The sequence below is a fragment of the Dermacentor albipictus genome, chromosome 1 (genome assembly GCF_038994185.2).
Source record: "Dermacentor albipictus isolate Rhodes 1998 colony chromosome 1, USDA_Dalb.pri_finalv2, whole genome shotgun sequence".
NCBI classification, from domain to species: domain Eukaryota; kingdom Metazoa; phylum Arthropoda; class Arachnida; order Ixodida; family Ixodidae; genus Dermacentor; species Dermacentor albipictus.
Genome location: NC_091821.1, coordinates 246535993 through 246551574, shown reverse-complemented (window position 1 = coordinate 246551574; position 15582 = coordinate 246535993). Strand labels below are relative to the sequence as shown.

The following is a 15582-nucleotide window of genomic DNA, read 5'->3' as shown; positions in this document are numbered from 1 at the left end:
CAACCCTGATAGCGTGTCTGCCGTGTCTACGCAAGCGTGGGTGTATTAAGGACTCGGAGGTCGATCATGCCAGCAGTTCAAGAGCTCTCAAAGTTATGCACTCCGTGCACATTAGTCGGACAAAACATAACGCCTGCACCGCATCTGCACCTTGACATTCGTTTCGAGTGTCGCTCTGCACCTGCACCGCAGAAGTCTCGCTGCACAATATCTCAACTTCTTGTGAACCGCCATGAACTGGTTCACAATGGTGCAGGCGAATCGAACATACCTATGGTATCGGTGGACGTTCTTGCCACATGCCGTGATGGTGGTGGTGGTGGTGGTTGGTGGTAGTGGTGGTGGTAGTGGTGATGGTGATGATGATGATGATGATGATGCCCTTGAGTTTCGCGCATACCCACTCACGGGAATTGTCCAAGGGTCGGGCAGACTTTGCTTATGTGTTCAGATAGTGAATTTAAAAATCTCTAATTTTGTTGCCTAAATTGAAGCGAGGAAAATTCAAAACGGTGCAGTAGACTGTCATTCAATCAAGAAAAAAGAATTATATAATATAAATGAGGCAATAAAGCTGCATGCTGTATCGACAGCATCATCGGTGAACAGACGACGGTGTGCTACTTTGGCACCATCTCTTAGTGGTCGTCGTCGCAGAGCCTGTCATCCGTGGCACTGCGCTTTTCTTCTCATGCTTTCGCCATACCCCCCTCCTCCGCTATCCTCCTGGCGCTCTCTTCGCTATTGTCGTCTTTCATCCCCCGCTGAGCTCGGTTGCGCTGAGGGTCGCCGACGCTCAACGCAGCAACGGGCGCCGCTGCGTTCTAAAAAACCTGCAGACTTCAGTGCCCCTTCAGCAGAGTCTTTTAGCAATGGTGTGTGAAATGCGCGTGAATTATGTGTCTCATTATTGCTTCTCATTCCAGTGAGCAATGCTGACAACTCAAGAAAAAAAGAAGCTCTTCTAATAATTTACAACATTTATTAGGGATGCAAACATAGCAACTTGATTGCAGAGGTCATGAATATATATAATTCACTTAACCGAAGTGAGGCCAAGACGGATTCACTAGAAATCAGAATCAATAGTAGTCATGCGCAGCAGTGCTTATACTCGGACTCACAGTAAAAAAAAAGAGAGAGAGAGAGGCTGAAGTTTCGGCAGAAAGGCGAAGCAGTATTAGTGATAGCGAAGTACACGATGGAAGATTATACAACCGAGGGACGCCAGATTCTAGGTGGTGCGAGAGGACATCGGGTCTATGAGGTCGGGTCTATGAGACTATGAGGTCTTGTAAATATTCATATAAGGCCGTCATTTGGTGAAGTAAACAATTCTTCGAGGTCACACAAAATTTCCTCAAGTGCAACTGCTAAAAAAGGTTTTTATATATATATATATATATATATATATATATATATATATATATATATATATATATATATATACATATATATATATATACATATATATATATATATACATATATATATATATATACATATATATATATACATATATATATATATACATATATATATATATATATATATATATATACATATATATATATATATATATATATATATATATATATATATATATACATATATATATATATATATATATATATATATATATATATATATATATATATATATATATATATATTATACACGGGGGGGGGGGTCAGAAAGCTGGGCGCCCCGCCCCCGGGAAAATGAAACCTTTTGGCCTATAATGAGTGATGCTATAAAATCTTTACCAAAAGTTTTCTTGCCACAATGTTTACAGCTCCGCTTGTCATCTACCTTCTCGGGGCAGAATGCCCTTGAATTTTCTTCAGGTATACTAAGTAATGAAAGTTGTTTACACTCCTGGTACTTGTACAAATCGTCACTTGCCTCGCGGCCTGGCAGAGGCAATGTATCTCATCAGATGCTCTCTGAGGCCACCTTTTGCCAGCGTTATATCTATTTTTGCATGCTAAGTAGTCTCATAGGACCAAATCACTCGGTAAATGTAAATTTATTTCTGCAGTAGATGTGCACGCAGAAAGCAGGAAGAGGCGGGCCCATCTGGAACGTACTAGCTAGCTGTAATTAAAGAACCGCTCCCATTCAAGACACTGAACGCTGCATTTACGCCTTTAACAGGTTTGTCTATTTCTCATCTGTTTCTACGCATTCTGCCTTGAAGTATACAAGTTGTTTTGGAGGGTCGGTCCAAGTCAAAAAGGAGACTTGAGCTGTGACTCAAACCGTACTGAAAACAACTTTTGCGGCACTGCATTGCGGTCTGTGTCTTGTACCCCTCTCTTGCAGAGTAAAATGTAGGTGAATACATCTACGCACACACACACATGCAACATCAAAAACCTCCTCGAAATCGGGACTTCCTTTCAAAGAAACTTAAATGGGTTTGTTTACAATATTTGCAAAATCTAATGTCTTGTGTGTATATATATTATATACATATATATTTCTTTCTTTTTTTTGAAATCTGGGCTAAGTATTTGTAACAAATATATAACGTACATTTTTTTCGTACAGGAACCAACACACTTTGTGGCCTCTTATCTCCTCGATCAAAGCGTTGTTTTTTTTGTAATTTCTCTAATTATTGATCATTTGAGTAAAGTATAAGATATCCTTTCACTCTGTCAGCGCAGTTATTTGAGGAAAAAGCGGGCTAGCAAAATTTAGATTGTGGTTTTCAAGAAGAATGCTGCTATCTCGGCAAACGAGTTCAGAACCGAATTAATCGCTGTAGTCTGCTGCCTTTTTTCTTCCACATTTACTGGCAGATTAATGGAGGCAATTTTTCAGCGCAGCTCCCTGACCCCCTGTTATCGTGACAGTGTGCAAAAAAATTATGGCGAGTTTTCCAAAGCACCGTGGACTCGCGAATGGTGCAACCGTTTGCGACGGGGCTGTTTTTGGACTGCATCCCTTTGTCGCAGGTCAAGCATGCTCTTCCAAAGTCTAATAATGTTTTGCAACTTATCACCTAAATTAAGAAATTCACTAAAACTAAGGAGTTAACTCCTTATCAAAACTCGGAGGTGTTAACTCTAAAAGTTGCTGTGTTTAAATGCAGTTCAACATTGTAACGAAGAAAAGCTTCCGGTTCATCAGAAGTGTACCTAGAATGTGCACGTATATGTTGTTTAACATTACCATGGCAGAGGTAGTCACGCTATAAGTACATCCGAAACAGCCTTATTGAGTGTAAATTGAGAAATGTCATGAATTGACCAAGTCTGATAGGTGAATTGACCGGTTCTGTAGTCTCGCTTAAAATCAATGTTTAACTCCGGTACTATGTGCCTATTCCATTCCAACTTCATTCTGAAATCTTGGGCTTCCATTCCGTTCTCATTCCATCTGCCAGACAGACTGCATGGTGCCATCATTCCATTCCAGGTGTTTGAAAGTGTGGAACAATTCCCTAATCATTCCAACTGTGGAGTAACTACTCCTCAACTCTGGAATGTGTACCAGTAGAATAGTCAAACCAAGCATACTACTTGGCCAAGCCGCACCAAACGATGTGAAAAGAGCACGGGAAAGTTGGCGGCGTTGTTCAAATGTGTGCGTAGACGCTGACTCAGCCATAAGCATCTTGCTTCTTTGGCCACAAGAACACTAGGCAGTGTTAGAGTGGTTAAATATACAGTAACTATGTAGGCTAATAATGATTTATTGGCATCCCCTTTGAAACAGGGCGGTGACAAATAGTCACCTAGCCTGCTTGAGTTAATCAGGTATATATATACATGATTTTCATTCTAGCTTCTTTTTTGTATACATCTTAATATTTTTTTTCTCTTCCTCAAAACTTCTCTATCTACCTTGTACCACTACCTATGTTTGTAACTGATCCAGTTGTATCAACCTCTTCCCTGCCTTTTTCCTACCATTACTCTAAACGTCTCTTGCTTATCTCGACTGCTGACCGGCTGATGCTTCCGTTGACTTTAAACCCAAGCGCTTCTGGAAGGTGTACGTTACGTACGGGTCTCACTAGGTGAATACCTTTGCATTCCATTAGGATGTGCTGAGTGGTCTCCGGATTTTTTCTGCAGCATACACATGCCTGATCTTGTTGCAAATATTCGCAGCGGTATGTTATCGTTCTTAGTCAACCAGCTTGAGCCTCAGATAGCAAGGCACTGCCCTTCGTGTTATCGTACAGGCTCTCCTTTCTAAATTCTTTCCTTCCATTCTTGTGAATATCCATGGTATTTTTCGTTTCTAGTCTTTGTATCCAATTCACTGTCTCTGTTTCTCTCCCTTTCTTTTTGATGATTCCTGGTTTTCTATTTGCCCTTTCGGTTACCCTGTACTTGGTTGATAACTTTCTTGATTGCTTTCTCCATTCTGTGTTCACGCTTTTGAGATACATATACTTGTGCACTTTAGACGCCCAATTATGTTGATCCATGTTCCTGAGCCTTTCTTCAAAACTTATTTTGCTCTGCGCTTCTCTCACTTCAAAAGAGGCCCAACCCATGTCACCCTGCACTGCCTCATTTGTGGTTTCACCGTGGGCTCCCAAAGCCAACCGGCCTACCGATCATTGGTTAACCTCCAACCCTGACTAGATATTAGATTTTAAGCACAGAATGGCATTCGTTAACGTGAGCGCTGGCATCATTACCCATTTCCAGATGCCACACCACTCATATTTATTGTAGCCCCATGTTTCATTATTGCTGCACTTCACTTCCTATTCATTCTTAGGTTATCTTGGTGGATGCTTGAGAAGGTCTTTCGTTCGTTTATGTATACACAGATGTATTGCTAAACTATGAGCATGACTTGCTGTTGAATTGATACCACGTGATTACTCGCATCTTCGTTAAAGATCATAATTTCCGATTTCTATGTGCCAAACTTAAGGCCTAGATTTGTCGCTGCATTGCCACACATATTCGCAAGTCTTAGTAAATTTCTTGCATTGTCTGATGTAGTAGCACCATGTCGTCCGCACACATTAGTCTGTCCAGGAACATCCTTTGCACCCTTGCTGATTACAAATGGAAGATAAATCAAACCCTATTTCACTGTTTCCAGTCGTCTTTCCGTGAACAACAATGGAGACAGAGAACATCTTTGCTTCAGTTCTTGGTGAATTTCCACCACTTCATTGCATTTCCGGCCTTCCCATACCATTTCCTCCCTCAGCAGCTCCACAAAATCATCTATGTCTTCGTGCTTGAAAATATCCCATAACAATTCCCCTTCTACCTTGTTGTAGGCTCCCTTAATGTCTAGAAACGCTATTCATAAAGGTCTATTCTGAGTTAATAAAGTCTCTATGCACCGAGTTAGTACAAACATTTAATCCTCTAAACGTCTGCTTGGTCTGAACCCATTCCAGTATATCATTTTTCTGCAGCCACTTCGACAGTTCTAATTTTATGGCTTGCATTGTCATTCTATATCTCACCGACATTACTGTAACTGGCCTGTACAAGCTTGTCTTATCCTTGTAACCTTTGCCTTTGTAGATGAGGTTCATACTGTATTCACGGCATCCAACCGGAATTTTCTTCGTTTTAATCACTTGCTCTATGGAATTAGTTGGCAGTGCCTTGCTCTTTGGACCGATGTGTTTGATTCTCTGCACTGGTATTTCATCATGTCCTGCGGTCGTGTTATTAGGGACGTTTTCTTCTGTTTTTTTCCAGTAAACATTTTCTACGCTAAATTTTGATCTCCCAGACTTCTTTGTTGTTGCTGTATCGGTTTGAGTCGGAACTATGCTTTATTTCTTGCCGAAGTTATACTTAGTGTTTCTGATGTACCGCAGTGAATCATTTCCTTCGAAGATGTTACCGTCTTCATCCTTTATAGCCGCTTGCAAATTTTTAGTTAGAGCTCCGAGTGCTCTTACATGGTTCAAGAATCTTTTTGGTGCGCCGTTGTCTCTTTTGTGAATGGTATGTACCCAACATTCACTTGTGCATTTAATTTTCTCTTGTGCGAGCTCACTCGCCACCCTTTTGTCTTGTCAGTACTTGTTTCATCTAAGGAGCACCTCTTCTTTGTGGGATCCCAACTCTTTGGCTTCTCTATGATCCCTTGACGCCTGATTACGCTCTTCTACAGCTTGCTTTATTTCCTTGTTCCCCCACTTGCTTGATTTCCTCTTTCCACTCCAACATTTCTTTCTTTTTGCCATGTCTGTCTTATCTCCTGCTGCATAACGTCTACCAGGTCCTTATATTCGCAGGCTGTTGTAGGAATTAAGCACTTCCATTTTCTTCTGTATGTTTTCAGAGCCCAGCTCTTAAGCGCCCGTTCCTGCGTTGACCGTCGTCGTGCCTCGGCGTAACCGAGCGAACGAGCAGAACGATGAAAGCGTGAACGCGGAGCGCAGTGAGGGATTAAAAGCGAAGAGAGCGCAAGAAGGAAAGTGGAGGAGGAGGGTATGGCGAAAGTTAGAAGAGAAGCGTCGTGCCGCTCTGCGACGACGATGGCGCCAGAGTAGCGCGCGTCGTCTGTTCACTGATGACATGCGGCCAGCGCGTCCAACAATACTAGAGATGGAAACAAAGCGCTGCATTAGCGCATGTCTGTTTGCGGCAGCTGCTGTGATTCGCGCCCACGCGTCACCCAGCGATATATCTTTCGCGATCTCCCGATTAGCGAAGCAGTCGCGCCGCAATTTGCTCCGTTTGCAAGGTGCCACACGAGACAGATTGTCCGTGCCAGACAATATATCGCGAAATGAAAACACGTATAGAGCTGCGCTCAAATTTCGCATTAGGGAGTATCGTAATCATGCGTGAATTTTCTTGCGATCTCTGTTTTTTTTTTTTGCTTTTCATTCATTTTAAAGCATTCTGCTGATATTGGTTTGGACACTGCATTATTAACTCTCCAAAATTTTAAGGTTAAATGTGTATGATAACTACCCAAGCTATCTTTTCCATGTTCAAGTATCGTCATTTCGTCTACTCGTTCGTAGACCTTTTGTGATATTAAGGCCTAGTCGATATATGACTGCCTGTTTCAGCATTTCCACATTACCTGTCCCGACACTTATTCTCCCTTTTAACTACTATAAGGTTCTGTTTATCGCACAAATCCAGCATTATAAAGAACCGTTGTATTGAGTCATCATCATCATCACCAGCCTGTTTTATGTCCACTACGGGACAAAGACCTCTCCTTGCGATCTCCAATTACCCCTGTCCTGCGCCAACCAATTCCAACTAAAAATTAAATAAAATTAAATAAAATTAAATTATGTGGTTTTGCGTGCCAAAAATGTTTTCGCGTTTCGCCTCCATCGAAATGCAGCCGCCGTGTTCGGAATTCGATCATGCGATCTCGTGCTAAGTATTCCAACACCACAGCCACTAAGCAACCACGAAGGGTAACCGATTCCAACTAGCGCCTGGGAATTTGTTGATTTCATCATCCCATTTAGTCTTCTGCCGTCCTCCACTGCGCTTCCCTTCTCTTGGCACCCATTCTGTAACCCTAATGGTCCACCGGTTATCTAACCTACGCATTACATAACCTGCCGAGCTCCATTTTTTAAATCTTAATATCGGCCATCCTCGTTTGCTCTCTGATCCACACCGCTCTCTTGCTGTCTCAACGTTACGCCTAACGTTCTTCATTCCACACTTTTTGCGCGGTCCTTAACTTGTTCTCAAGCTTCTTTGTCAGTCTCCAAGTTTCTGCCAGATATGTAATCACCGGTAGAATGCACTGATTGTACACCTTTCTTTTTCATGATAATGGTAAGCTTCCAGACAGGATGTGACAATGTCTGCCGTGTGCGCTCCAACCCATTTTTATTCTGCAAATTTCCTTCTCATGATCAGGGTTCCCTGTGATTAATTGACCTATAGGTAAGCATACTCTTTCACATACTCTAGAGGCTGACTCGTGATCCTGAAGTCTTGTTCCCTTGCCAGACTATTGATCATTATCATTTGTTTTCTACATATTAATCTTCAAGCCCATTTTTACACTCTCACTGTTAAGGTCCTCAGTAATTTGTTGTAACATGCCCCCAGTGTTGCTGAAAGGACAATGTCATCTGTAAACCGAAGGTTGCTGAAATATTCGCCGTTGATTTTTGCTCTTAAGCCTTCCCAGTTTTTTAGTTTGAATACTTCCAAGCATAAAAGCATTGGAGAGATTGTGTCTCCTTAATTGTCTGACCCCTTTCCTTATAGATATCTTCCTACTTTTTTTGTGGATAATTAAGGTAGCTGTGGAATCCCTGTAGATGTTTTTCAAGATATTTACATAAGCCCCCTGCACACCGTGATTACGTATTGCCTCTTTACTGCTGGTATCTCTACTGAATCAAATGCCTTTTCGTAATCTATGAAAGCTATGTAGAGAGGCTGATTGTACTCTGCGGATTTCACGGTTACCTGATTGATGACATGGATGTGATCCATTGTAATGTATCCCTTCCTGAGGCTTCAGCCTGTTCCCTTGATTGGCTGAATTCCAGTGTTGCTCCTATTCTACTGGAAACTATCTTGGCGAATATTTTACACAATACTGAAAGTAAGCTAATGGGCCTATAATTATTCAATTCTTTAACGTCACCCTTTTTGTGAATTAGTATAATGTTGGCATTCTTCCAGTTCTCTGGGACCCTTATAGTCGTGAGACAGTTCGTATAAAGGGCCGACAGCTTTTCAAGCATGATGTATCCTCCAACTTTGATTAAATCGACTGTTATTCCATCTTCTTCTGCCGCTCTTCCCCGTTTCATGTCTTGCAAGCCCCTTCTAACTTCATCACTAGTTATAGAAGGAGCCTCTGTAACCTGTTCATTACTACTTCGAATGGAAGTATCGTGACTGCTCTGGTACAGGTCAGTATAGAATTCTTCCACTGCTTTTACTATATCCTCGAAATTGCTGCTGATATTACCCTGCTTATCTTTCAGTGCATATATAGTGTATCCGTCTAAATCCTCCATGTTGGCATTCATATCTCCTGCTAATACCACCTGGCCCAATTTCCTGAACTCATTAATATCGCTTTTAATGCAATCATTCATTTTTTAAATATTTATCTCTGTTATCACTACCTGTCCATAGGTAAGCTACTCCAAGCCACGTCTTTTCTTCTTTTTTTTTTCGTGTGCCGCTAATCCATAAACGTTCCTTACATGTCTCTTTTACCCTTTGCCACTTTATGCCTTGCCTAATTAGTATGCCTCCTCCTTTCGTTGACGCAGTCATAATGATGCATCCCTCCCACACATAATTACCAATAACAGGGGTGTGCTCCAAACCTCGTAGATGCGTTTAGGTCAATGCGTATACATTACGCTAATAGCTTCGTCACTCAGCTACGTTTGAATTTCCAGCCGTTTTTTCTGCTATGCAACCACCCAGCATGTTTAACAAATTTTACCGTCTCTATACTTACACCTTGTGCATCTTTTCTTAACTCCTTGCGGTCTAATTCTGCTCCTTGTTGGTGTGTCGCTACTTTCTCATGACGACCCCTAGGGTACCTCGATGTCCTCCTCCACCACCAAGAGAGGAGGACATCGAGGCACTCTAATGACGTCACTGCAGTGACCCAAATTGGCATCAAAGAGGCTCATTGAAGACATGCACAGACTGAGTGGCACATACCCGCTGCTCCAAGTCGGCGTCAAAGAGTTTCTTCGAACAGCGGTGCCTGCCCAGTCACGCGTCTACGGTGACTCATGTCGGCGTGAAAGAGGTTCGTTAATGAAGAGCGGTACGCATGTGCACATTAGCATATACTCAGTGACCCAAGTTGGTCTGGTGGTTTAGTTCGAACCCAGTTACCTCAGCACAACAACCCGATGCGCTAACGATTTGACCACGGACTACCCAGTGATCTAGGAAGGCGGGAAAACGATTAGGTGCAAACATACATAGATATAAACTTATATATACATAGCCCCCGGAAAGTGCATTAAGTACCCGAAGAATGCTAACACATTAAAATGAGTTGAATGTTGACGCGCACACTGATGCAGAAGCAGGAACATAATGAAGATCATAGCAATGTAATAATAATATTGCCGTGGTCTTAACAAACAGATTGCCAAAATTTTTTTAGGGGTAGTATGTAAGAGTGTAAATGTTTCTCTTAGGCTGCAGCCACAGCAAAACAGTGGGATTTAAGATACTCTTTATTTTAGACACCACGAGGAAGGGCTGGATAGTCGCTTAGCAGAAGCATACTAGCGTTTCTTCTTTTATTTCTGAGTAATCTAAGTTATTTATTGAACCGATTTATCATTAGCTATTGTTATTAGTGACCCGTACTTATCTGTCAGTAGAGCTATAATATTCTTAAACAAGACCCAGTTTTCTTCGACACACCGACAGGAAAATGAGGTAAAGAATGTTTCAATGCAAAAAGACTTCTAGTTCTCTGTTCATTTCACCGTAATTTGCTCTGTTATAATCTCCGATTGCTTTAAGTTGAATACCCGCAAATTTTATTGGAACATTAATTGAAAACTGCAGCACCTTATGGCCACTAAAACCCTCAATTTGCAAGACGACTTATGGTATGCGGGACTATGGTCAGAATAAGATCCAATATATTTGCGAGTATCCAAAATATAGCTGCGAGTGGGCTCGAAGACTATCTGGGTAAGATTGAAGTCTAAACAAACGTCGATGAAGTCATTTTATGCGCTGCATGTAGAAGTGGGACCAGTCAATGCCTGGATAATTAACACGCCCACATACATGAACTTTGTCAGTAGGAAAGCGACTCAGAGCACTGGTAATACCTTTATTAAGCTCCTGCACACACACACACACAAAACGAAAAACAAAACACGGTCGGAATTAGGTGCGCGATAGCATGCGCTTATCAATAACTTCCCAGATAAGGTGGAACAGGCGACCCAGACTACTTCAAGTATAAAGTTAGTGTCAACAAGTAAGGACCTTACCGACGTTTTTCCTTCTTCTTTTTTTGAAGGCAAGTATCACACTACCACCGTTTTTATGTGCACGATTGATACCGACAGTATCAAATACCTAAAGACAAAACCACACAAGTTGATGGTCGCTGGATTTTAGGACGGCGTTCATCACCGGTTAGCTACCTAGCAGATTGGACTAAAGTATTTGAAGAACAGCCATAGGCGTAGGTGCTATTACCGATGCGAAAGTTAACCGGTGAGTTTGAGAGTTGGATATCGTTGTTTAGCGAATTCGATCAACCTTCTGCTCGCTTGTCGTGTAGCTACCGAAAGATCCTCTCGAATAAAGAACCTAGTATCTTTCAAATTATCTGCACCAGTTAAGATTACTTGTTTAGCTTAGCTTAGCATTTATTGTCCTATATTTATCTGAAACCTGTTTTCCAACCGACGCACGCGCTCAAACTGAGAACTCTTAATTGTGATTCCCATTTTATCGGAACATAAGGCAATAACTTTTTTCTCTTAAGTGGCCCAGCCTTCTTTTTCTTCGTTGGGATTCAAAAGAATAAGATATTACGCCACCGCATTTTGTTCTCAGTTTCTCAGACAAGCTTTTGCTTGTCTTTCAACCCTTTAATTTCACCGAATATAATTTCCTAGGCGGCTTCCAAACTCCGCACAGTATCAAAAACGGGTGCAAGTGTTTGCAAAGAAAGCAACCTCACTGCTTGCTTTGTTTGTACTACTTGCTAACAGAAACGTCGCTTAAATTATTAGGATAAGCAAAGATGTGTACTCAATGCTATTTATTAATGCGATCATGGCAGACGCCTAGCGGAGGAGGACGTTAACTGCCTGCGATTCGGTGTTTACTAGTGTTCTGTGAAGGAAAAAGAAAAAAGAAGGGTCGGGTTTGGAGAGGGGGGAGGGGTGATCGTTAAATGTAGTTACATGCGTGGGTGTAGTGAATTATATAGCTCCCAAGTCCACAGGCGGCTATTTTGCGTTGTCCGAGAAATGTCCGCATCAGTAAGGACTGGACGTCGGCGGCAAGCTGGCTTCACTATGCACCAGTGTGCTATGTGGCGAAGTGCACACGCTGTGTCGAAACAACGTTTGATCGTGTGCACACGCGCGATGCTGTGGTCGTCCGAAAGCGCACCGCTTATTTGTTATTCTTTTGCGATGCTGAAATATGTAAGCACTTATCCTGCCTTTATGTGAACGCGCACGGTATGAGATACGGGAAAAAGAAAGGTGACGACTTCACGAAATGCGAAGCGACTTCTGTTTATTTTGGTTCTGAAAAAAGAACCGTAAATGTAAATCATAATCCTTAATTCTAAAGCTAGATTTCCTGCGGGGCAGACTGTCAAATTATTGGCGGCATAATAACTTTTGCAATCGGTGCGCACGAGCACGATTTGATTTTCTTATATGACCTGGAAAATGTAAACGTGGCTCAATTGATGCCCAGGAGACAAGAGCCAACATGTGCAGCCAGAACTGAACCGCGACCCGTGCCGCCGTTGATGGCGGTAAATGCGCAATGCAAAGAAGCGCACTTGTGAATTATGAGAAAAGGACAGGGGATAACAGAGAGACGGCAATGCAGGCGTGTCTATGCCGAATGTGTCAGTACTTCCTACAGAAGGCCCGCATATACTCCCTTTAGCTGCGAGGTCGCACCAGAAGGCCAAACCGACCGTCCCTAAATTTCGCTGGACGATGCCTAGAGCTATCATCATTTTCGCAAAGCATGGTTTTCAATTGGAGTTTCGGCCTTCATAGATGATGTCACAGTAAGAGAGAGCTGTACTTGTTTCATTCAGAATGCGTTTAATATGTTCGCTGTTCACGATTACGCTGCAACGGGAACAAAGCGTTAAAGATAAACCGGATGGTTGTTTGTATACGCAACGTAGAACTGAAATTAATCTTGTTCTGACGTTACTCAGATATGATGGGAACGGAGCTCGTTTCCCTAATAGAGTTCCGGAGCTGCGATTTTACTACCAAACATTCCAAATCTATTTAAACCGGCAAATGCGCACGCGCGATCCAGTCGCGTTTCTTCGGAACGTGTGAAAATCGCCTCTGCTCTGGCGGGGGGCCAACGCTTCCAGACAAATGGTCTCCGGGGCATGCTATGAATTGCCGACCGCTAGCTGAGGCTGTTCCAAAATTTCGTTTTACTACACCTACTTGCCAGCTCTTTGTGTGGCGACGAGGCGTGCGATTAGACATCGTTTCGCTTCGGACAGTCCCGAAGTGGCGAACGTGCTGGACAAGTAACTCATCCAGCAACCCTGAGACGAGGAGCGAAGACGATTGGGTATCACAGCCTCCCGCGGTGAGCCCGACCAGAGGGTATACGCAACGCTGCCTGGAGCCAGCCTGTCGGTCGCCGCCGAAGCGCCGTGCACCATAATGCATGGCCGGGGCTCAGCGGTTCCACCGGAAGTAGGTGTTCGGCTTCCTACAGGTCCTGGCGCTGCCGCACCAGCGCAGCTCGTGCAGCGGCGGGCAGGGAGCGGCGCCTCTGGTCGGGTAGCGCAGGATTCGCCGATGGCGCCGCGACTGGCCCAGGCCGCAGGTCTGGCTGCAGGCCGACCACGCCGACCAGGCCGACACCTGGCACGACGAATAGCCTGCGCAGCCCCACATGCGGTCCGCTCTGCATACACACACTCATGACCACGTGACGCTTCAGCCATGCAGACATATTCATTTTCCTTTTTACCCGTGGATAACCTGTGTTTGTTCCCATAAAAAATTATCGACTTGTCTTAGTGACGGTCACGTTTGTCGCAATAAGTGATGCAAAGGAGTGATACCGGCAGGGAAGGCGGCAGGGTGGAAGGAGTGGCATCCGCGGCGATCACGGGAGAGCACGTGATAGCCAGAAGCGGCTAGCACACGAGGCGAGAGAACGAAGCAACTGGAGAGGATATAAGCTCCGTTCACACGCACTTTTTCAAGCTGATCCAGTGAACCATTCATCCTTACTGTGGGCTGACCCAACCCACACCGACCCTTGCCCGGCTCGACCCGCTACTGTTTACATGAACCCGACGAGCGGACTTCGGCCCAATTCTGCCCGACTTTGTCTGGCGCTACTAAGTATAGCTACAGTGGACTAGTGAGTGTTTCCGGAGAGCTGGGCGCGAACGGGACGTTTGCAGAAATCTGCGTGCGAGAAGAAAGAGCGGCGGGCTAAACAAGCGCGGGACATCTGGGCAAAACGGGTGCGCCAGGCCGCTCGCATCTCGGCGGCTGCTTCGATGGGAAATATACTTCCCAGTACATTTAAAGAACTCAGAAGTTATAGTTAAATATTTGTATCTGCACGAGCAGGAGCTCATGACCGGGGTGAGCAATCTTGCCACCAACGTAGCGTCGTGCGTTTGTGCAACCCGTTTTGACTAGTGCAATATAATCGGGAAGTACAAAGATATAGAAAAAAAAACAAAACACGAAACATGTTCGAGTCATACGCTATTCACATGAGGTGCCCCACGTGCGTTATAGCGCCGGCTATTATTCTACTTGGCAAGGAGTTGGACTTCTTCGACGGATAATTCGTTCGATATTTATGAATAGTGCGTAGCTTCTTTTCACCGCGTAACGTTGATGTGCTTTGTTTGACGTTACCATTGGGGTCCAGTTTTTAACGTTTGCGCACCTTATATTTGTATATAAATATATGTATTTCGACTAAATGCCTATTGATAATCTGCGCTCGAACTTGTGTAGTCCTGTTCTTCGCGTAGTTCCCAAAAGTCATGTAACAACAAGCGATTGATTTAAAACCATTCGTCTGAACTTCCTGGTTTTTAATTTCCGTCATAACGACTACTCTATCTGAATAGTGTTGCGCTGTGCGTGTTGGACTCCACCATAACACTTTTATTGTCGTACCACTGGATTATAACTATAGCACTGTTCTTCTGTCTATGCGTGTTTACACACACACACACACACACACACACACACACACACACACACACACACACACACACACACACACACACACACACACACACACACACACACACACACACACACACACACACACACACACACACACACACACACACACACACACACACACACACACACACACACACACACACACACACACACACACACACACACACACACACACACACACACACACACACACACACACACACACACACACACACACACACACACACACACACACACACACACACACACACACACACACACACACACACACACACACACACACACACACACACACACACACACACACACACACACACACACACACACACACACACACACACACACACACACACACACACACACACACACACACACACACACACACACACACACACACACACACACACACACACACACACACACACACACACACACACACACACACACACACACACACACACACACACACACACACACACACACACACACACACACACACACACACACACACACACACACACACACACACACACACACACACACACACACACACACACACACACACACACACACACACACACACACACACACACACACACACACACACACACACACACACACACACACACACACACACACACACACACACACACACACACACACACACACAC

General features: G+C 43.7%; 1 protein-coding gene across 2 annotated transcripts in view; it reads right to left on the bottom strand.

Annotated features, from left to right (window-relative positions):
* Positions 1-10764: 10764 nt before the first annotated feature.
* The window catches only part of mspo (M-spondin), a 27568-nt gene continuing 22750 nt past the window's right edge, over positions 10765-15582 (bottom strand). For both annotated transcript variants that reach the window (XM_065439757.1, XM_065439758.1), the window contains exon 4: positions 10765-13569. In XM_065439757.1, coding sequence (XP_065295829.1) covers positions 13364-13569 — 206 coding nt within the window. In that variant the 3' untranslated portion in view covers positions 10765-13363. The remainder of the gene's footprint in view (positions 13570-15582) is intronic.